Genomic DNA, 24,118 nt, shown 5'->3' with positions numbered 1-24,118 from the left:
GGGCTGCCAATCAGGGCTAGCTCGACTCCCATAAGTTTACATGTTAGAGGTGATCAAGGAGCACGATCCCTAGATCGGGTTCCACCGTTGTTGGCTCTCTGTGGTGACGGTGTCGCCCAAATAGCAGATGGACGGGGGGTAGAAGGAAGCCTATGATTGTTTTGGGGTTCCATGAGTCCCAGCTTCACCAGGAGCTCCTTTCCTTCCACCACATTGAATACTGTATAGGTGGAGCCATTATGGGGAACCGTAAGTTTGAAAGGGAATCCCCAGCGATACCGGATCCTGGCTGTCTGGAGCACAGACGTGACTTCCTTCATCTTTCTCCTTTTATCCAAGGTCGTTGGGGAGATGTCGGGGTATATTTGTATAGTGACCCCCTCCAGTTGGATATGCTGTGTGGTACGTGCAGCTCTGAGGATGTCTTCTTTCACGACATAGTCCTTAAGGCACATCACTATATCCCTTGGGGGTTTGTCTGGGGTGGGTTTAGGCCTGAGGGCTCTGTGGAGCCTGTCACACGCAAAGGACGAGGCAGGGTGCTCAGGGAGGAGAGAACCAAAAAGCTTCTTCATTGCGGCTACTAAATCTGTGGTGGTCTCCGGTACCCCCCGCACCCGCAAATTATTTCTCCGATTGCGGTTGTCCAGATCTTCTAGGTGTGATTGAAGCTGGACAACCGTTTCCGAGAGCGACTCATGTACTTTCCTCAGGTCGGCATGAGCCAGTGTCAGCTCATCATGCTTAGTCTCTAACATGTCCGTCCTGCCACCTAAGGCCGCTATCTCTGCAGTGAGAGTATTCGTGGACTTATGGAGTTCAGCCTGGAACTTTTGTGCAATCCGGTCGTACATGCTAGCAAGGCTATCCTCCAGGTCTGCCTTAGTCAGTTGTGGAGCGTACTCACTGCGATCCGATGAGACAGGAGTAGGAACTGCCTGGGTCGAGGCTTCAGCCGAAGCCTGTGAGCCGTGAGCGCCATCTTGGGCCATAGTCTTCTCCCTGACTCGGAGAAGATATGTCATCAGGGACCGCTGAACGGGCTTCTTCCTGCGTTTCTTGGGGGTAGGCATACACTAGAAGGTCCCACGGGGGTGATCAGGTAGTTTGGGAATAAAATTTCCAAGCGAAAAGGCCCCGGGGAGTGATTAGAAGGCTCAACCGTGCTCGGAGCGTCTCTCACATGCGACCGTCCGGATCCGCGCCTTGGACACGCCCCTTCGATGTACTATTTAATGGATATTTAATAAAGGAATGGCTTTTATTCTCGGATGTGCTGCTACCTTCTCTTCATTTGATGCCAAAAACAAGAAGTGAAGCTGAAGCTCTAGACCCATATAATTGTTTCAGGGTGGTGGCTTACTAAGTAGTGAATAAGAATAGTGATTCCAGACCTTGCAGCAGTAATGGCAGCTCTCACATTTCTATCTTGACAATTAATCTAAAAGCAAATTAAATGTGCAGTGTGTCCTTTCAATTTGAATCATGTGCAATTTGACTGACTTTTTAGTTTTGAAAAAGGAAATGTAAAAGTTCTAACAAATAGGTGCATGTCTTGTTACAACTTGCAAGGAGCATCTGATAATTGGGATGTATGGAGCAGCGAACCTAATTCCTTCACCAGCCTTGCTGAGATCAAACAAAATGTATATACAGTACATAAAAGACAGGCTTCTGCAATTACTGGAATCTCTGTCTATTTATAATGCATCATCTAATACAGTTATTTATAGTTAAATGACATATGAAGTTAAAGAAACATTGTAGATAATCATGATATGTCCATTTGGCACCCTTAGGCAGCCTCAGGCATGTCTGAAAGAAACCGAACACCAAATGAATAATATGTATCCATATATTCAGTCAATCTCTAGTTTTGTAAAAAAAAAAACATAAATAAATAAATAAATCATTCCCCTCCAGATGAACTACATATATTTCAAAAAGTTTATTCTTGAGCTATACTTGCTGTGCAGACATAGGCCACTCAGGTACAGTTTATCTAACTTTGGAAATTAAGACAGAGGTTTCCTTTAAAGTGACACTGTCAGTAATTTAAAAAACATCAGTAAAACTTCCTGCTGGCCACTACATTATTACTGTGTCTTGTAGAGATGTATGGTCCAACAGAAGGAACCGCAGAACAATATGGGAGTTCAGACATTTGATACTCATGAAAGTGTCAGATGCTGAACATTTTTTAGTGAGTGTCATGCTTTTTAGTTTAGTTCCTTCGACCCTATCCATATCTTTACTTTACCAGCCATCTTTAACCCTTTCCCTACCAGGCCCTGTGGTCCACTTTTAAACTGCACTTCTTCCCTTTTTTTCCCAGCTTTCAGAGTTTGTAAAAGACCCTACAATAAAATCATTATTAGCGGAACAAACACAATTTACAAAATTCTAACAAAATTCCTGCTATATCTAAAATTGTATTGCGTAAATAACAAATATCTGAAAATTTTAAACTGTGGCTTTTGTAAAACAGTGAAAATCAAAGGTATGTAAAACTATAAATAGGCAACTTAAGCTGGCTATATGCTAAAATATTTTTGAACGAATGTTCATATGAAAATTCTTCCTACATTTGATGACTAGACGAATGTTTTTCAAAAGTACTTCAAAAACTGGTTTACTTTTAACATTCGATTTTTGAATTAATGTAATTTCACAAATGAAAACCACATTCACTGCCATCCAGCACCTTCAAATTTCCTCTTCACTATGGTCTAAAACAAATGTCGATTTGACCCCACTAACGATTAGAAAATTGAACAACTGAACATTTTCAAAAGAAATTTTCATATTGTATAGCCAGCTTTACTCTAAAAATCTGGAGGTTATTATTTTTCAAGTACACCTTTCAGAGTTTGTAAAAAAAAAACCCCTCAAACCATACATTTTCTGAAAGCAAAGGACTGGTAAAACAAAAAGGTGCTAATGATTTTTGCAATAGTTGTAAAAACATTTATCAAAACTATATTTTCGCTAAAAATTAACGTAACAATATATTAGGCAGACACAAACACAACATAACTTACAAAATAATCCTACTAAATCTATACGATAAAACTGTATTGAGTTAATGAAAAAAAAATATTTGCAAATTTTAAATGTCTTTTTGCGAAATGGCAAAAATGAAAGGTACACGGGCATATGTTTCATTACAATGCACTGCAATGCTATGCAATGCACTGCCGACAAAGAGTTGAATTGATGCAATTTAAAAGAAAATTGAAAAAATAGAAAACAATATTAACACTGCAATGCGCTGTAACAATGAACTGCAACTCACACCGATTAAGGGCAACTAACTGATGCTCACTGAATTGGCCCTTAGTGTGTTGGTATTATCGTTAGGTCTTTCATGCACATATTATGTGTTTGTGTAGAAGAGGGGTGTTTTAGGCCTTGATTACATGGCCACAAAGGGCCATGCACCATCAAGGATTAGCATACTTCTGTGTCCGGGAGTCATAGGCGATTGCGTACAGCCGTAGACAATAGCATGTACAAAAATCCTAATTTGACAAGTATGTGCATGTGCAGCTCTAAATGCAGACAGTGTGCATTATGGGTCACTCGCCCTCACCTGCAAACCTGTGAATTTAGGATCTGCAGCTGTAGAGCTGCTGTGTCCCCTAGAGCAGTGGTCCTCAACTCCGGTCCTCAGGGCCCACTAACAGGCCAGATTTTAAGTATTACCTTGGGGAGATGCAGACTAGAATACTGCAATCACTGAGCAGCAAATGATATCACCTGGGATGTATTTCAGTTATCTTGCAAACCTGGCCTGTTAGTGGGCCCTTTAGGCCAGGGTTGAGGACCACTGCTCCATGAATGAAATCTTAGATATGTTTTTTTAGTTTTATTTTTTACAATTTTATCTTTTCCATGTCATGTTAAATTTGAACAGCCCTCTCTGGCTGCATAGTAGGCATTTGGTGGGTAGCCAGGGGGCAATAAAACCTTGGTTAAACCACCTGTTTTTATGCACCCTCCCCCCCAGCTCCATGCGTGAAAGAGGTCTTAAGGAGGATTTCCAGGGATACTAATAAAGCACAATTAAGATTTTTTTTTTTTTTTATTTTATGTGGAAAATCTGGATAATTTAGCAAAATTCACCATTTTGGCAGAAAGCATTGGGGTCAGTTAGGAAGGCAAAATGAAGGGGCTTTTTGGCGGTTTCCAATTTTTAATTAATTTAAACATATTATTTCTATAATTTATTTTTGGAACCACTTTTAAGAAAAGTCTTTCTTTCTAGGTGCACCTAGAAGTAAATCCAGTGGCAGCTGTCGCTGACAAGGCTATATTGGCAGTCCCAGGTTTGCTACTGTTTAAAAGTTCATAGAGAGAACAAGGGCATATTCAAAATCCTGTTCTGATTTACTCGAAATCTTTCTGCTCAGACATGGCTTATACAAGATAATTTATGAAGCCCTTATTTTGTAAATTTCAAGCTAAAATGAACATATAGAATCCTAAAAGAAGCCCTTGAGCTGCAGTTCTTCATAGATGTATTTCGAAAGTTTGATTTAGCACCTTGAAGTTGTATGAGAGCTGCAGGAATTTGGAACAAGGCCAATTTTCTTCCACGCTGATTCTGTGGTTATGGCGGAATTCCACTACATGGCAGGCCCGGGCCTTTCATTATCTCTCATTTGCAGCCACAAGTGAAGCCACTAACAAGTGGAGAATTTGACATCGTTGGTTATTCCCCCGCCTGGCCAGTTCAGCAAATGTTTAAACTTTATGAGTGTGCTTGCCTGGATTTAAGCTACACAGCTAGATTATTATTTGTAATAACAAAACTAATGGAAGGATGACAACACTGACAAACAGTGCCGTTGACTTCACTTCACGTTTGAACCTTATCACGCTCAGATTACCCCAGGGGAAGATAAGAGCTTAAACAAACAGGTTTGTGTGTGAAAATGGCTCTTCGGCTCAGGGTCTTGTTACTTAACATGGTCTCTGAGGAGCTGCAATTAGACTAAATAAAACGGCAAGCAGCGGACAAGCGCAGATGAAAAGGCCAACCTTGAATTGACTGCCTGTGTTCTCCTTAATTAGGTTCTTTTTTACGCAAAGCACATATCATGTTTTACTAATGTTATTTTTCTGGTCCTGAGAAAAACATATTAAGATTATGTTATACTTCTTACTGCCTAAGCATTTCAGCTGACTTTAACCCTTTTACTGCCATGGACGCAAGGGTTACGCCGCAACATAATTACTCGCAGCAGGCCGGCTCAATCATACACTGATCAATTTAAAGGACAATAAAGGACATTTTTGCTTTAGATAAATGGAAAAGAAGGCACCTCCATCTAAGTGTATCTGTTTATTAAAAAAGTAAATAAAGGCAAGGATAAAAGATTGCACTCACAAAACTGAAAGGGATACAGGCAAATCATCAATGCCATATGGCTGGTTAGTGTCAAGCTTGCAGAGGTCAAGAGGAGGCTGGATGGAACATACGTGACTCCCGCTATGAATGAATGAGAGCGTGGCTGGATGTACGCTGAAGGAGTTCTGCTGGGCAGGCTGGCAGGCAGAGAAAGCTGCAGGTGAAAACCACAACCAAGCTGTAAAGCAAGCAGGCATGGGGGGCTTGGACCCGAAACGACATTGGGGCGTGATGACGTCGCAAAGTAGGTGGTAATATGTTTCAGAACGATTCCACTCCTTTGTCAAACCAGAGGAAGCTTTGTTTTTTTATTACTTTTTATTAAACAGATACACTTAGATGGTGGCGCCTTCTTTACCATTTATCTTTACAGCTTACAAAGGAACCCAGTACCCTTAAAAAGAAGAGCTGCAGCCATCCTTTAAGTGGACTTGTTCTAATAGAACTTTTTTATGCATAGACATTTATGGCATATGAAGGTCATTATATACATTGTTACATTGTTAGTCAGGTTAAAAAAAGACACAAGTCCATCTGGCTCAACCAATAAAAAGCAAAACACAGTAAAGGAAACCCAACCATACAATCCCATATACAATCCTATACCTGCAGTTGATCCAGGGGAAGGCGAAAAATCCCAGCAAAGCATGATCCAATTTGCTACAGCAGGGAAAAAAAAATCCTTCCTGATCCTCCGACAGGCAATTGGATATTCCCTGGATTACTTTACCTATAAATATTAGTACCCATTTATATTATGTACACCTAGGAAAGAATCCAGGCCTTTATTAAAGCAATCTTGGGTACAGTATTGCACGACCACGCCATTTTTCGTTAAAGTAACGCAGTGCAGAATCGCAAAAAATGGCCTGGTCATTAAAGGGGTAAAACCTTCCGGAGCTGAAGTGGTTAATCTAATAAACACAAGTTAAAACAAGCAAAGTGCATCTTGTGCATACTTAAAGGTATAATTTATTAAAATGTCTAGTGAAGGGAACAGTATTCTAAGTCACAAACCCAGAATCAGTATGAAACAAGGAAAAAAAGTGAAGCCATAATGCTTCATCAGCATCCTTGCTCTAGTCAGATGCTACAAACACTGAAGCCAAAAGAGCAGCATGATAACTCACATTTTCAGAACAGAGTCAGCTATGGCAGTCTTTATTTTCCTCAGAAGAAGTTCCCTAAAGTGTCACTAGTTATGAGTAAAATTTCCTTACATTTGAGCAAAAGTTGCCATATTGGAGTCAAGGCAAATTAGGGAAGACAAAATTAAGGTAGGTTTTAAAAGGGTGATGGGCTTTAAATGGAGGGTTATGGAAGCTCCTCTCTCTTTTTGGTCAGCTATATGGTCATCCATATCATAAATAGGATTATAAATAATAGTGCTTACCTTGGCATTCTGTAAAGCAGGCTGGTAACTGGATGGTCTATAATACATCCTCTGGGAGCTGTCAGTATGAACATCCCCTAAGAACAATTCTTCTACTAAATGATCCAAGTTGTGATGTAAATATTGCTTTTCCACACGGATGAGCTGAAGTTCATGCATTGCAAAGTTAAGAGCCTCTAAACATCTACAACTGTTGTCTTCCTTCCACAAATCGTAAGTGCCATCTGTTTTCCAGGGCATGCCAGAGGGTATAATACCAGGACAGGTGGTGTTTACCATCCAGGTCAGTTTTTCAGCCATGTTTTCACTGTGGGGTATCACTTGTACACTGTGCAACTGATAATCAGCCTCTGTCCCACCACGGATGATCCAAGATGCTTGCCGGAGACGGATCTTTCCACGAATGACCAAGGTGTATGTGGGATTTGTACAATGGTTTCCTCCGTAATAGAACTGATAAGCTTTAAATGTATTATTATTATAAAATCTGTAGGATCTTGTGATGAATTCTGGTCCTGATCGAAGTTCACATCTGTAAAAATATGACAAGATATTCATAAGATATTAATGAAAGGCAGAAGCTATAGCATTGCTATTTGTCTGTGTCTTCCTGTCCCAGTAATAACTGCTCCCCTTTTTTTTTGTATCCTGTCACAGGACTGGACAGGAGGTTAAATCTCCCTATTGGGGTTACGGAAAACAATAACAACTTACGTATCCCTTGTCTACCCAAAGCAATATGTTATAACATTTCTTATAAAAATTAAAACTGGCAGCTAACTGGCTGATAAACAACCTACCCCCCCCCCCCCGTATTATTTATTAATTTTTAGGAGCCAATATTAAACATGTAAAGTATATGTAAAGCCAATTTTTTTTTTTTTTTTTTAGTTTCGGATAGAATAGGGAAGAGTTAGAATCTTATCAAGTTTTTATTGCTCTTTTTTCCTGTTGGATAGATTTACCTTCTCTACTGGTCCTGGTGACCACTGTCCTTTGTAAAGAAGGTGATGGGAAACCCAACGTTTCTAAGTTGACACAGGACCAAGAGGTGAAGGGGTATCTTCCAACGAGCAACAAGGCTTTTTATGAGGGGATATTCTTTGGCTTTGGATAGATCTTCTATTGTTTCCGGCTGTGTCTCTTAGGCTAGCCATTGACTGTTCGAATCTCAGCCGACATTTAAAACGTGTATGGGCAGGCTGAATATACCAAGTTGAACGATTGATCAACTTGGGTACAACCATCCTGCCGGATTTTACTTGCGATTATCTCTAGCAGCTGTCATAGAAGCTAGCAATAATTACTGTCTTGCTATTTTCTAAAATAAATTAGTGTTTGCAATGGCAGACCCATAGATTTCCATTGCTGTGACTAACTTAATAAGAAAACATTAGAGTAACAGTACCACTGCACTTCATTTCTGTTTTTAGGAGAGCTTTATCTCAGAAGGGACAGCAGGAAGTAAGTGAAATTCATACCTTCTATTTATATACTGTTGCCTTTTCAGATATAATTCCTGGAGCTCACCTTTAAAGCTTTGTTCACACCAGTGCATTGCAAGAATGCACTCACAATCCCGCCACGCACAAAAACGCACTGCCCATTTGCAGACGTGAAGAAGTTCATTATTCTTAATGACACCCTGTCGTATCTTGCTAATATACATTTTGGTGTGGCGCTATGTTTCCTGCATATAGGGCAGTCCATTGAATTTAATGGACTGCCCTAAATGAAATGCGCAGGAACACGCAGAAATGTGCAAAAAAAAAAAAGTGTGCGCGTGGTCAAACTTCCTGGTGGGAATGGAACCTAAGACGCTTTCATATATGATGGGCCAGTAACAGGAATTTTAGTTTTACTTTAAAATAAACTGGGGCCTTCCAGTTTAAGAACCGCAAACACCATCTGTTTCCATCCGATTGTCATCTGATCCGACCAGCTGGACAGATGGCGAACGTATCGCCATAAGTCTGTTTTCAGCAGATCTTGTCAGATCAGATGCAAGGCAGGTGTCAACAGACACATGTCCGCTGGCATCTGCATCCCCATAGAGGACAATGGGTGGCCCATGGAAAACAGACAAGCAGACCCGATCACTCCAATAGCATGAAAGGGCCCTAAAGTGTTTTACTAAATCCAGGACTCTGCATTCACTATATCTGGTTTCCCACAGTACACAGAACATGGAAATGTAGGACTCCTGACCCTCTGTCTGGACAATGCTGATTGGCCCTGTGCTGATCACATGCACTCTCCCAAGAAAAAAAAAAAAAACTTTAGCAATACACACCAAACTGAGCGTATGCAAATTGTAACCTATCCTCCGTACTATCCAGAGATGGTTTGGGGACTCTGGAAGAGGGGGAAGGAGACAGGATTAAACAGCCTTTTTACACAATGCAGTGGATTAACCCCTTAGGTTCCACAGTGAGTATAACAAGCATGCTTTACTGCATATACAGGCTGGTTTTACTATTGTGGGTTTAGTAACACTTTAATTCAAGTATGATTTTTTCCCCCTCTAGTGTTTGTAGAGCACAATAGTAAATTATTTTCTGGAGCACAACATCTATGTGTTTATATAATCTGCAAGGGCTATGTCAGTTGTGGGGAGTGCGGCTTTTAAAAAAAAAATCTCAGCTACATTAATGACCACAAAGCATAATAGAGTTGGTTCTGTTTTCTGAAACTCTCAAAGAGCCCACTCTGACATGAGAATTAAAACCTGTGAGTTACAGCCTCGTAAGGAATGAATGTACTAGATTCTAAATATAAATGTAAAAAAAAAAAAAAACAGCCACAATTTGCCAAGCACTTCTAAAGCCAGACAGCAAGGAAACTCTCCATAGACAGGTTCCCCTGGCATGTCCCATGCCAGACCACAAGGAAACAGGAGACTGCCTGTTGTGGCTGGAAGCTCTACTAGCTCATGAGTGGACACAGGAACTGTCAAGCCAGAGTAAGCGCAAAAACAGTGTCAGAATTACGCATTGGTTGCCCTGCGGACACTGCAGCTCAAAAGTTTGACAGCAGTGGTCACTACGGCTCACTGTTTGTGATACACACTTATTATAATAGGTCTATACCCCAAAATGCAGTGAATGCCCCAAGCTGAAGAGCCTTTTAATCATATGTTTAGGGGAACTGAAATAAACGTAGGGTTTCGCTGAATTCTACTGGGATAGTGGAATGTATACGCAGCTCACCTCTCTCCTGCCAGATGTATTTACCCGATTCTGACATAAACCTGGCAGAACTGAAGACATTTATTCACAACATTCATATAGGGGTGGCTGAATAAAGGGTTTACATTTTGCAAAAGGCTGCAAAGGTTTGCTTATTTCTATGACTGATTGGGGAATATTGAATTTAAACATTAGAAATTTCCATTTTCTCTCTGTTCTCCTTCACTCAGCAATGGTGGCCTGATTATATGATATCTCTTCTCATCTTCCATGCCCAATGAAGAGCCTGGCTGACATCTAAACTTGTAGACATTCAAGCGTAATGGGTGATAGGGGCCTAATGTGTGTTGGTCATTTCAAACCTTTAAATTAGACAAGAAAACAAAATCTTTTTAATATGAGGATGAAATGTGTTTACCCTGTTGAGACCCACTGTCCCTCGATCACTGGAGGCATCTGCACAGTGACTCGAGCTCCATTGTGAAGATGTTTTAGCATGTGGTGACATTGTGATTCTTTGTAGGATCTCCATGCGGTTTTCTCCAAGGACCTGTGCTGTGACCTGTCTGTTAATAGCACATTGGATCCACTTCCCAGACCTGAAAAAGAACAACAAACCATTTTAAATCTGTAGCTCATTTTTAATAACACAGTGAAAATGTGCAGATGCCGCCACCTTCTTCCCTCTAATCCACTGAGAGAAGCCCATGCACCATGCATTGGTTATACTGAATGTAGCCTGATCTGTACATGGGGGACAGCTTGATGAATGACAAGATTCTTTCCCCCATGCACAGATTGTGATACATGCAATGTAATCAATGCATGGGTTTCTTTTAAAGGATGAGAGTGGAGGAGGGGGTTGGTCCTCATCAGGAGGACCTCTTTTACTTTTCCCCACTTTTACTTTTCTTGGGACAACCCAAAAAAACCCAAAACCCAAAAAAACAAGGAGGATGAATTTCTTTAACAAGGCCACAGACAGCAAAATAAACCGATGTTCTAATCTAACTCCACCCTAAAAAAAAGTTTGCCATTAGTTATACTTTAACTACCACAGTGCTGGAAGTTCAAGAACAGAAATAGGACTGGCATCCTTGCACTGAAGACTTGCACAGGATCCAGCAGTCTGCACTTTAGTGACCTAACTTACCTTCATTACAGGTAAGTTAGGTCACTAAAGCTGTAGGAAATTTGTTTTTTGGAAACTTCAGTTCTAAAGTAATGATAAAACCCTTTTGAATAACCAATTGAATAGGTAGCACCATACCTCATGTTCAGCAATTGTTGCTGTTCCCTTTGTCTCTGCAGCCTGTGATTGCAGCACAATCTTCAAATAATGTCTATGACCATGGCTTTGACCTATAGGGTGGTCCTGCTGTCATGCACTGCCCCCCTGGTGCCACCCTGAGGAGTGTAAGGAGTGAAATCATCTGACCCTACAGTGAGTACTTCCCTCTCCGAAAGTTTGGGAAAGAGGCGTTGAGGATTGAGAAGCACCAATTGTGAGTTTCTGCAAATCACTGTAAAAAATTACTGGGGAATGTTTCTCTGATTGGTTAGAATGCAGGTAATTTGGAGAGTTTGGTTGTACGAGGTGGTATCAAAAGTTTCAAGACTAGCTCTGTTTACAAGAACTTTATCTACGTTTACACACGATCACCTTCAAAATAGCCCCCTTGCACAGCAATACAGCGCTCCCAGCATTACTGCAGCTTCTGGAATGTGTCCTGGAAGTCTTCTTTTTCGAAGCGTGTCAAGCATCTTCTGCGATTCGTGTTGGATCTCCGCAACACTGTAAAAATGGCAACCTTTGAGCTGGATCTTCATCTTCGGGAAAAGAACGAAGTCTGCAGGAGCCAAATCTGGTGAGTAGGGTTGTTTGATAATAATGCCGTCAGATAGCAGCCATCTGAGCATTTAAGTTACTATTAAAGGTGCCAATCCTCAAATTGTTACATAGAATTTATTGAGAGGTTGGGAAGGAAGGATTTTCCGGCACATAAATTTTTCTTAGAAAAAATTTCAATTTTATTCAAATAACATAACACAGAGAGCAAACACACAAAACATAAAACAAAACAGAAACAAAATTGTTGATTAAAAAGTTGACTGGAGCCAAAATGGGTTATCCAGTCAGGAATAGATAACATACAGCAGTTCTATTTGATGTGGTCATACATATATTCATATTCTTAGTCACTTGACGCGACTACATGTACATATTTGTATACTTAGAAGCATGATGACAGAAATTAGTAGTATGCTTGATCAGGTTGCTCTACATGTTTCGCCTCATAAAGAAGCTTCGTCTGGAGCCTGCTTGTGATCAAAGAAAAAGGTTCTGTGAAATTGATCTGCAGGATAACTGTCACCGCAGACAAATGGTAATGAATAACGAAGGGACAATCATGGATAGGTACAGAACTCGGTATATATATAGAGAGATGATTAGCCCAGGGGTAGTAGAGCCTGGGGCCACCAAACAAATTGTACTATGGAAGCATCTCTCCATATATCACATGGAGGAAGGCCATGTGGGTATGCCACCAGGTGTTAGTATATCACAGTCCTTGCAATGGTTCTGTCCTATAGTTCCATGAAGTCTCCTCCGGATGGGGAACCGCCGCCATGGTGAGTAGGGTTGGTGCGGAAGTGAGATTATGTTGTTTTCAGCAAGAAACTCACGTTTGTTCCAACTTGCTGTCCATGATAAAATAGCAGACGTGGTAAGGCACGTGGTCAGAACAGCGCCAGTTGCACAGCTCCCGATGTACACAGGATGTCTTTTGGCACGCTGACTTATGAAGGTCTATGACTGTGTGTGAAGCCTTGTGCTGCCATCTGTTGGCGTGTTACAAAACTAGTCTCCAAACATTTTTATACCACCTCGTATTTTAAAGAGACTCTGTCAGCACCTCATGCCAAATAGGATAACCATCCCAAGCTGTAGTATATGCTGTATTTTGAAAATACTTTTCCCCCACTGTGCTGAAAATAGACCTCTTTTTTTTTTCTCATCTCTGACACCTCTGCAATCCAGACACATGCAGCTGCTCCCTGTCCCCAATCCTGACGCAATAAGAGGTCCTGGCAGGGGATGGGAAAGCCTTACACTGTTTGCAAATACTGCCAATGCAGTTTTTCCTTGGTCTATAGCAGAATTTAAGCTGACAGCAGGTCTGGGGGAGGGGGAGAAGCTGCATGCATATAAAAAATAAGTTGAAAGTATCAGGGTGATTAAAAAGATTTTCAGCAGAATGAAGACAAAGAATGTTCAGTATAATATAGCTTGCCATATGCTTATGTTGAAACTTTAATTAGATATATTTACCCTAATAGACATGGATTGTGACATGGTCTGTTTAACTGCAGTATAGTTTGCAGTGAGGTGCAGGACCTGGCTAGTCATTTTTTGGAAGTTATAACAGTTTATTTTATATTAAAACCACTGTGCATTAAAGGACATGTAAACCTATAGTTATATAAAGTTTATACAAAGTTATGTAAAGTTTATAACTACATGGATATAAGCTGGCCATTGTAAGCGCCCCTGTCAGTGTTAAATAATTTGTTGAAAACCTCTAACTTCCGCGTTTGCTGGTTGATGGACTGTTTGGTCTATAAAAGGAAGTTAACAAACATCAGACTTACTGGCAGGCTCAATGGTTAATAAAACTGTTATGGGGGACTGAGTAAACCAAAGACAGAAAGGCTATATCATATATATCATTTTTTTTTATTTTGCTCACATTTCCACTTTAAGCTGTTTGGCTGGATATCAGCTTTAAAAGTCAAATATTTGGAGGAGTAGTTGCTTAAATGAGGTGTTTTTCTCCTGAAATTTCAGTTTCAGTAGAAAAATGATAAACCTTTTCAAGCCTCAGCCATAGAAATCAGCTCTTGGACCATCAAAGCACTGTTCTTTGGCTGTTTTGACTAATATACCTTGTAAGTTAGCTCTTATTTTAGAAACCATTCCAACTGTTGTGCCAACACTGATCTCGGATAGATTTGTCAAGTTCTAAGGGGGAACATAGAATTTATATTGGGTACTACTCTGAACTTGAAAAAATGTTAATACAGAGAAAAGAAAAAAGATGGTTGCACGTATAAATATGTGGATATTAGCAACAGTAACATACTACAATCTATTGACTGGACTATTTTTATAGGGTCCCCAAAAAAGTATATTTTAGTTACATCAAGCCTGGTGAGCTGAGTCAATCCTTGGTTTCTGACATGTTCTGGATACTTCAGTGAGATCCCCCAGTCATATTTCCAAGCTCATGTCCACCTGGGATTTATAAATGTTCCCACCACTGGTTTTCCAGAACCTCGTACTGCATTATCCATAATATAAAATACATTAAAGATTCTGACCCCCACATAATGGCCACAACAGTTGTGTAGATCCAGAAAGTCTAAAGCAGATATTTTACCAACAGAGTTTTAGCATCTTGACTAGGGTACTAAAGATGTCTTGTAGAAATCCAAAATTTGAGACCGCACTCAAGGTGTATGTTGAAATCAAAAGGTATTCTTTATTCTTCATAAATGAAAGAGACAGACAGTGTGCAGACAGACGTGCCAGGTTGACGCGTTTCACGATGCTGTAGGTCGCTTACTCATATGGTTATGTGGTTATGAGTAAGCGACCTACAGCGTAGTGAAACGCGTCAACCTGGCACGTCTGTCTGCACACTGTCTGTCTATTTCTTTTATGAAGAATAAAGGATACCTTTTGATTTCAACATAGACCTTAAGTGCGGTCTCAAATTTTGGATTTCTACAGTTCTTGGATTACGGATCTGACCTGCACCAGGTTTGGAACACACACCTGAGCGGCTTCTCCCCTCCCATTGCTTCGTACTAAAGATGTCTTGCCATCTTCCACTTTGACCTATACCGCTCCCTCCAACCCTTTAATAACCACGCTGACAATCAACTAGAGTTAATGGCAAAAGCAGCCTTTTATTAACCAAAGTAATAAATAACATAAAACATAACAACGTGAATACAATGTAAATACAGTAGAGCTGGAGCCTCAAGGTCCTAGTAGGCTTCACTCACAAGAAGAAATACCTGCAACCTACTTAAAACAGGCCTCCAGCCATAACACCACCGACTCGGAGACAACCAGCCGCAGATACCTCTATTATAACAACTGGGATCCGTACCTCAGATGGGTCCCTACCAAGTACCCTTTTTAGTGCCCACAGTAACCTACAAGGACCTTGCACCCCGCCATCCGCTTGATAACAGTAAACCCAATTCCCCAATCCCAATAAAGTGCGTAATCAAAAGTGGGGGGTAAAATAACAGGGCGGGCAGGAGGGAAGTTTTCCCCTGGCTGATCTCCCTTCAACTGAAGATCTGCCCCCACTTCTGCCTAGCCAATCCCCCTCCTGCAACTCCTCCCATCCATTAATTACTCCCACTCCGGAACCAATTAAAACTAAGTACATATATATATATTTTTCTTTTTAACTATTTCTCCATCCCATGACCCTTTAACCCCTGTCATGCCGGCCCTCTGTTCATGTCTTGCTTTTCTTTTACTCCGGGCCTCTCTATCAGGTTATTTACCTCTTCAGCAACTAAATAATTACCAGTTTTGGGGCGTACTGATCCCTTAATACTGGGATTACAAATCAACTGTCTTTTTACTGTAAAAATACAACATTACATAAAATTGGCAAATAAAACAACAGGTTCCATTATTAATGAATCAATAAGAACTAAGTTATCAGACATAAACTGTAACCTGGTTTACTTTGGATGAACATGCTAGCTGTATTGCACAATGCTTCCTGTACACCTTGCCCAAATAAATATAATTCTGTCATCATCAATGCCTGAAAAGGGTAATGTGCCCAAAATGCAGGAGATACAACAGTATAGAGAATTGGCTTCTCTAAACTCTGCTAATCTGTTTTCGTGCAAATGATGAAAAATCTGGTAATGAAGAAAGATGAAAAGGTTCATTGTTAGAGGGGAAACCATCACAGATACCACAAACATGAAAGTGACAGCAAGGAAATAAGGATCATGCGGTTCAAAGCTTCAACACAGAATATTAGAAGAGCTGACCCAATTATCAAAAAGCAGGTTCCTGCATATTGTCACATGTACGAAACTGCTTGACCCATCAGCAATCAAATAAATGTGCCCATCATTATTGACTTCTAAAGGCAAAACTTTTCGTTTTGGATAGAATGGGGATGGATTAGAACCCCAGTCAGTTTTTATTGCTGTCTGTGCCCCCGTTAAGGAGATTCACCCTCTCTATTTGTCCTGTTTACCTTTATCATTGAAAGTGAAAGTAAGAAAATCACAAATTTTGGGTTGTCCCCAGAAAAGTAACATAAGGGAAATATTCCAATGGGGACACTCGTTCTGGTGATCTGGGGGTCCCCAAGGAATTCCATTAGTATGCAGGGATTTCCCCTCACTTCCTTTTTGGCTCTTGGACAGGAAGTGAAGAGAAATCTCAGCAATGGGACACAGATGGAGAAAAAACATCTGATTGGGGTTATGGGTTTTGCCTGTAGTTCTACTTTAATTGTGAATTCTGCTTTAGATGTAATCAAAGCTTATGTATAGTCAAAACTTTTTTGGAGTTTTGTACAAAGTGTTAAAGTATTAGAATCCCTGTCAGGCTTTGTTTGATGTCTGTGTCCCTAATAGGGAGATTTGCCCTCTCTGTCCTGGTTGCCATTGTGAGCAGAATGGAACGTTAGGGTAAATCTTCCAAAAACTAAAGCAAAGTTTTAGATATTAATTCCATATCAACCATTTGGAAATGCATGCGTTTGTTGACTCTACAATTTCCAAGATTGGCCAAGATTAAAAGAAAAGGATAGAACCGGGGATCATATAAGAATCCGTTTTTTTTTTTCACTATTGGATCTCTACCGTCGACTGTCAAAACACCACACGCATGGAACTAAATGCTAACCAGCAATCTGCCAGCACCCATGGTTTCAATTTGTAGCCCAGTTTTGCACAACCAAGTATTTATAACTGTGGTGGAAAGTGTTCAAAATATCTGAATCCTAGCCTTCATTCACACTGAATGTGGCTTTGAAATCGTGCCAGTTCACCTGAACTGGCACAATTTCAAAGCTGCATTTCAGTGCGACTTTTGGGGACAGATTTGTTCATGCACAGATATCTATTGAAATCGCCCCGGAAGTCACCAAAAGTTGTGCAGGAACAACTTTTGAAAATCGGTGTGGAGCCTCAAAGTCGGCATCGCACAGATTGGGATGCTCTGATTTCCGGCACTAAGCTGCAATTTGACATGCAATTTAACCTGTCAAATCGTGCCGATGTGAAGGGGGACTTAAGGTATCTTTAATCGGTTTTAATTAGTTGCTCCAAGCTGGACGAGAGCGGAAACAATGAATGAAAGATTCTGTGTAATACTTGATTTAAAGGAAATATTTTTCTGGTCGAAAGCTGAAGAAAAGCTGCCAAAAGTGTCATATGTATAATCCACATTGGGTTTGGGTCAAATTGAAGCATTGAATGTGATGATCACATGAGAATCCAGCTGTGTGGGGCTTATAATAGTCTAAAGTGCTTGTTGATGGATATGAAGGTCTAGTTCTATTTAATCTATTTGTAAGTGATAATACTAAAGATTTGGTGGGCAAGGTATATATTTTTGCTGATCACACAAAGGTGTGTAATAGGGTGGACATTCCAGGTGGTGTCTTTAATATGGAAAATTATTTGGCATTGCAGGAAGATTGGTCAAAACAATAGAAACTTCATTTTAATGTTTCTAAATGTACAATAATGCACCGAAGAAAAAGAGTCCCTTAATAGAGTACAATACGGGGGGTACAGTGTTGGTCAGCACTACAGACATTTAGGGGTACTTATTTCTGATGAATGAGCAAACAGTGTGGCCATGCAGTGGGAAGCAGCAGGAGGAAGGAGGTTCTGATTCCCCTATATAGATCTTTAGTTAGACCTTATTTAGAATCCTGTGTCTAGTTCTGGGGATCTCACTTAAAGATATTTATAAGATAGAAAGAGCCCAAAAATGGTGAAAGGTCTGAGGGATAAAACATATCAGTAAAGATTTCAGGAACTTAGTCCTGGTTCACACAAATGCGATGCAGGAACCCTGCGAATCCACTGCGGGTTCAACTGCACAACTTCACACTGCCATATGCGAATCGCTGGGGGTGTCAATAAAAAGTTAACGACACCCCCAGATCAGTTCGCATATCGCAGTGCAAACTGTCAGTTCGGACATGGATCGGATTGCATAGGTGTGAAAACCCATGCAATCCAATTCTGGTGCGGACCCAAAAAAGGGTCCTGTGCGAGTTGTGTCCAAATGCGATGCAAATTCAACCATACAATCTGTATGGCTGAGTTCACATCGCAGAGACATCGCATGTGATTTTCAGAGCAATGCGCTCTGAATCACATGCAATGTCTATCATTGCATATATGTGAACCGGCACTTAAAGTGGTTCTAAAGCCTTGGGGATTTTTACTTTAAAGCATTCTATGCTTTAGGGTAAAAAACCTTCTGTGTTGCAGGATCCCTCCAGACCCCCCCCCCCCCTCTTTTCATTACCTGAGCCCGATCCAATCCAATGATGTGCACGCCAGCAGCTCTTGCCACTGTCTCCCTCCTCACTGGTCAGATTGATAGCAGCGGGAGCCATTGGCTCACGCTGCTGTCACTCAAATTCTGTGATGAGACAGGGCAGCTCGGGAGAAAGCTGGGTGCCCTGCGAAGGCACTCGCCGAAGAGGAGCCTGGAATGCCGGCTGGGGACCCCAGAGGGGATCGGGCCTGCTTTGTGCAAAGCTATTGCACAGAGCAAGTAAGTATAACATGTTATTTTAATTAAAAAAAGGTTAAATGTTACTTTAGTATGCACAGTCTGGAGGAAAAAAGGAAAAGGGGAGACATGATTGAAACCTTTGGGCTTGGTTCACACTGATGCAAATTGGATGCGTTTTTTCTCACCCAATGCGCATGACAGGAGAGTGTGACTAGCTCTTAATAGACGGCCACAGTCTGCATTGCAAAAGGGTCCTGTGCGTCTTTGGTTCAGTTTCAAGTGCGAATTCAGCCAAAAATTGGGACCTGATTTGCACCTGAATCGGTGACCAGGAACGTACCGGACCCCCGCTGTGACCCACAGCCGTATCAGTGTGAACCCAGCCATAAATACATCAAGGGGGTAAATAAAGTTCAGGGTGGCAGTATTTTCAATATAAAGCCAAGATCAAGAACCCTTGTAGTGCCAGGACATCCATACTGCAAGGGAGCATTTTTTTCTTTGCCAGGAGTTCAGCTTTACCTCTCTTATGCTGGATAAATAGACATGCAAAAATTCTGATGAAAAGGGTCTAAAAATTCCACCACAACAGACAGATCATTAGTAAATCTCCATCGGAGATCTAGGAAACAGCCATCTGCTGTGTTGTGTCTGAAAGCACAGCAACATGAAATAATTAAAGGGAAAATACAGTCATAAAATGCACATTTTCGAACTACCCAAAATAAAAGGCTTGTCCTGTAACTGGAAGACAAGAAGATAATACTTGACTTTCGCAGTATAAGGCACTCATGCTTATGTTGCGTAGGGCGATGTTTAATTGGCTGCCAGTAAACCAGTTGTGCCTTCAGGCAACACAGCTCTCTAATATAACAACACTGATTACGGAGACAGAATGTGGAAGATCTAGTGCAGCTGTGATTGTCAGGCAAACGACCCCTCCCGCATATACAAGACACTCTGCTTCTTATCATCCATGCCTTTCAGACACACTCACCTGAGCTTAGCTATTGACCTCCAGCAAAGGGTTTGCTTATATGTTGGGTGAGTGGAATCAGATTGGCCAACATGGTCACAAAGTGTTATATGATGGAGGGACAGCTTGAATCCCAGGCTTTTGAGAAAGAGTTATTACTGTTAATCTTCAATCGTCTATGAACAACACACAACACAATTAATCTCATCACTTTATAGAAGAATAATGATTGCTCTTTGTACGAAAAACAATAATGTGCTAGTTTACAGCTGTATTAAACCCAAACATAAGAATGTAATATATTTCAGCTTACCAATCCTTAGATGTGTTGACTGCATTTGTTTTCTTTTATTTTAGGCTTTTTTCACCTAGTGATCCAGCCAGTAGCACATTTCCTTTCTAAGGGTCCTTTCACATGGGCTTTCTGCCCAGCAGACTCTGTTTTTTCCAGCGGGGATCGATCCGCTGATCCCGCTGAGCAAGGGTGACAGGTCCATCTCCTCTCACTGTGCTGAGACTGAGCTGTCAGATCCCCGCTCTCCTCTATGAGAGATCGGATGAAAACGGACCGCCTGTCTGTTTTCATCCGATCCTTTCCGATCTGATCCTCCAGATGGATGTAAAATAGGGTCACCATCCGTCTGGATTTCATGGACAGGATTGGATTGGATTGGATAGTAGCGGGTGTCAGCGGAGATGTCACCGCTGATATCTGCTGCCCCTTAGATGTGCATGGAGCATCCGATCAGGTCCGGCTGAAAAACTGACAGGTGGACCTGATTAGAAAGCCCGTGTAAAAGGGGCCTTAGGGTGTCTGCATTCTAACAAACAGTTGAACAGAGAAGACTGCACAGGGATCTAAATTCATCCAGTTCCAGCTGAATTTCGATACATGTGTACCTGGCTTAAAGCAGACATCTTTGGACAATAGTGCTCTCAATCTGCGGACAGAGTAATGTTAAAGTGATTGTGAAGTCTCAAAAAAAAAAAATAACAAACATGGTAATCTTCCCTCCTCTGTGCATTTGGTTTTGCACAGAGCAGCCCAAATCCTCCTCTTCTCGGGTCCCCCTTCGGCTCTCCTGGCCCCTCCCTCCCTTTGAGTGCCCCCACAGCAAGCAGCTTGCTATGGGGGCACCTGAGCCAAGTCACAGCGCCGTGTATCCATTCAGACATGATGCTTCGGTTTGGCCCCGCCCCTATCTCTCCTCATTGGCTAACTGACTTCGATTGATAGCTGCGGGAGCCAATGGCGCCGCTGCTGTATCTTAACCAATGAGAATGGCTGGGACAGTCGTGGACATCGCTGGATCAAGAGGGGGCTCAGGTAAGCATTGGGGGGCTGCTACACACAAAAGGTTTTTTAACTTAATGCATAGAATGTAGTAAGATAAAAAAAAACCTTCTGACTTTACAACCCCTTCAAAGTGATTGTAAAGTCACTCCTCTGTGCAGTTGGTTTGCACAGGGCAGTCTGAATCCTCCTCTTCTCAGGTCCCACATTGCTGCTTCTAGCCCCTCTCTCCTGTCGAGTGCCCCTACAGCAAGCAGCTTGCTATGGGGGCACCAGAGCCGAGATGCAGCTCTGTGTGTCCAGCTCTGTGTGTTCGGCCCTGCTCCCTCTCTCTCCTGATTGGTTGACTGACTTTGATTAACAGCAGTGGGAGCCAATGGCGCTGTGACTGATTGGCTCAGTCAATCAGGAGGGAGAGTCCCAGACGGCCGAGGGACTCGTGGACATCGCTGGATACGGATGGGGCTCAGGTAAGTATTAGGGGGTGCTGGAGGGGGGGGGGCTGCTACACCCAGAAGGTTTTTTATCTTATTGAATAGGATGTATTAAGATAAGAAACCTTCTGACTTTAAAGCTCCTTTAAGCCTACCAGATTTAGGTGGACCCAGACAATATGGTCAGGATCCTTCCAGCCTGGGTCGGCTCTGTGACGTCAGCCAACAGCAGGCTTTAGCTGGCTGAATCTGGGTCAGAGGAGTGAAAAAGTAAGTACACTCCAGTAACCCAGAAGAGAAGTATGACCAGAAAGTTTTGGCCATACTTCTATTTTAAGAATCACATCAGTTTCTTAACTTTGATTTGGCTGGAGACAAATCTCATAGCTTGCTAATTAGGTGCTGTGCACATTTTTGCTCTTATTTATCCTATTTGTGGGCAATAATCAAATCAACACAGATCAGATACATCCATTAACTATCTGTAAATTTATAATATAGACATGGACCAGCTTTACTTCTTGTGAACCCTTCCTCTAACAATACTTTATATATTTTTGAATTACATACTCTAGCTCAGTGGTCGCCAACCTTTCGGACCTCATGAACCACTAAACTCACAATTTTGAACCCCGCTGACCACTAACATGAATTTTACATGCCTTATACACACAATTATCTGGCTCTCTGCCCCCCCTTCCTTGGATTTCACTTCTGCCTTATACACACAATGCTCCGGCTCTGTGCCCCCCTCTGCCCCAGCACACACATAGATGCACCATTGGATCTCATACTCCTTATCCAGCCATGTGTTTGAGCTCCATTCTCCCTCTCACATTCTGTGATTAGCGCTGCCAAAGAAAGGCCCCTCCTTCCTCACCTTCCACTCACTGCACTACTCCTAGCGCCTCCCTCTGAGTTCACAGGAACCAGAACTACAGAGGAGGCATCGGGTATTAATGCGTGCTTACAGTATTGACTCTCAGCAACAAAACTGGAATCAACATTGGGCGGAAAACATCTGCCACAATGTTGTTTTGCGGCAGAACTCCTGGGGACCACCACAATGTTCTCATGGACCATCAGTGGTCAACGGAGTCCAAACAATGATCTCTAGCAGTTTAAAAATAAAAACCAAAGCATGCTTAAATGCTATGGATAACAAGCTACAAAAGTATCTAAGATGCAATGCACTATGTATAGACCATTGAATTTAGATCTGCTTTTTATGTAGAAGTCTTGCTTTTCAGTGATAAGTTAATCTGTAGAAATGTTATGACACCAACTGTTTTACATTATCCATACTTGTCAATAATATCATAGATAGACATACACTTAGATGATCTCACTTGGAATCTGGATCAAATCTCCTTACTGCAATTATAATAATTGTTGTTGTGTCAGCTACTGGAATCCTCAATATATCCTCTTTGCTTTTACATCCCTAAAGGGTATTTCACCTATTTATATACAAACACACCTATTTATATAAAGACACAACAGATAGATTACAAAGTGCACCACTAAATTCCAAGAAACAGAAATGTTGGTAGAAATGGCCTCGCTGGTGCCTGGTGTAGTTTAATTATACATGTGTCACCTTCGCAGGGAAAAATAAAAAAAAACAAGACTCTGCAGGTTTGCTATGTAGAGAGTTAACTTCCATATTTCCATCTTGCCCCCACCCCATACAAACTTTACAAAAATCTGTACAAAAGTATTGGTAGTGAATACTACTAGTGCCTGCCAGGGACCCAGCACATTACATAAAAATATGACTTGAAACACCAAAGGGTGGATTTATACAAGCTGGAGAGAATATTCTTCACAAAAGCGGAACGTTTGCTAATAGTGACAGTTGAGCAAACTGGCATTTTTTTTTTTTTTTTGCCTATGGAAAAGGAAGGGTTGCTGGCGCTGGCCAATTTTTTAACCAGCTCCTTTCAAAAAGGCAAATGAAAATTTGACTTTCCGGGGGCCAACATGACAGCATACATGAGGTAGTATGCTGCCATGGATTGGAGCCAGGAACGGAAAATTACGGTAGGTATTTGATATCATTTTCTGTTTTTTCTGGTGCCAACGAGGTAGTATGCTGCCATGGGTTGGAGCCAGGAAAGGAAAATTATGGTAGGTATTTGATATAAATTTCTGTTTTCCTGGTGCTAACATGGCAGCATACATGAGGTAGTGTACTGCTATGGATTGGAGCCAGGAAAGGAAAATTACGGTAGGTATTTGATATAATTTTCTGTTTTCCTGGTGCCAATGAGGTAGTATGCTGCCATGGGTTGGAGCCAGGAAAGGAAAATTATGGTAGGTATTTGATATCATTTTTTGTTTTCCTGGTGCCAACATGGCAGCATACATGTGGAAGTATTGTGCTATGGATTGTAGCCAGGAAAGGAAAATCACTGTAGGTATTTGATAGAATTTTCTGTTCTCCTGGTGCCAATGGGGTAGTATGCTGCCATGGGTTAATGCCAGGAAAGGAAAATTACGGTAAGCATTTGATATAACTTTTTGTTTTCCTGGTGCCAACATGGCAGGATACATGAGGTAGTGTACTGCCTGGATTGGAGCCAGGAAAGGAAAATTACGGTAG

The 24,118-nt window shown here is 41.4% G+C and overlaps 1 protein-coding gene across 1 annotated transcript in view; it reads right to left on the bottom strand.

Annotated features, from left to right (window-relative positions):
* APCDD1 (APC down-regulated 1) overlaps positions 1 to 24,118 on the bottom strand; it is a 78,941-nt gene that overhangs the window by 16,416 nt on the left and 38,407 nt on the right. The window contains exons 2-3 of the mRNA XM_082258519.1: positions 10,413 to 10,593; positions 6,807 to 7,338 (exon numbers count right to left, since the gene is read on the bottom strand). Of these exons, the coding sequence (XP_082114645.1) occupies positions 6,807 to 7,338; positions 10,413 to 10,593 (713 nt within the window). The remainder of the gene's footprint in view (positions 1 to 6,806; positions 7,339 to 10,412; positions 10,594 to 24,118) is intronic.

The sequence above is a fragment of the Pelophylax lessonae genome (assembly GCF_965119305.1).
Source record: "Pelophylax lessonae genome assembly, chromosome: 5".
Classification (NCBI taxonomy): domain Eukaryota; kingdom Metazoa; phylum Chordata; class Amphibia; order Anura; family Ranidae; genus Pelophylax; species Pelophylax lessonae.
This window is presented reverse-complemented; position numbering and strand designations above follow the sequence as displayed.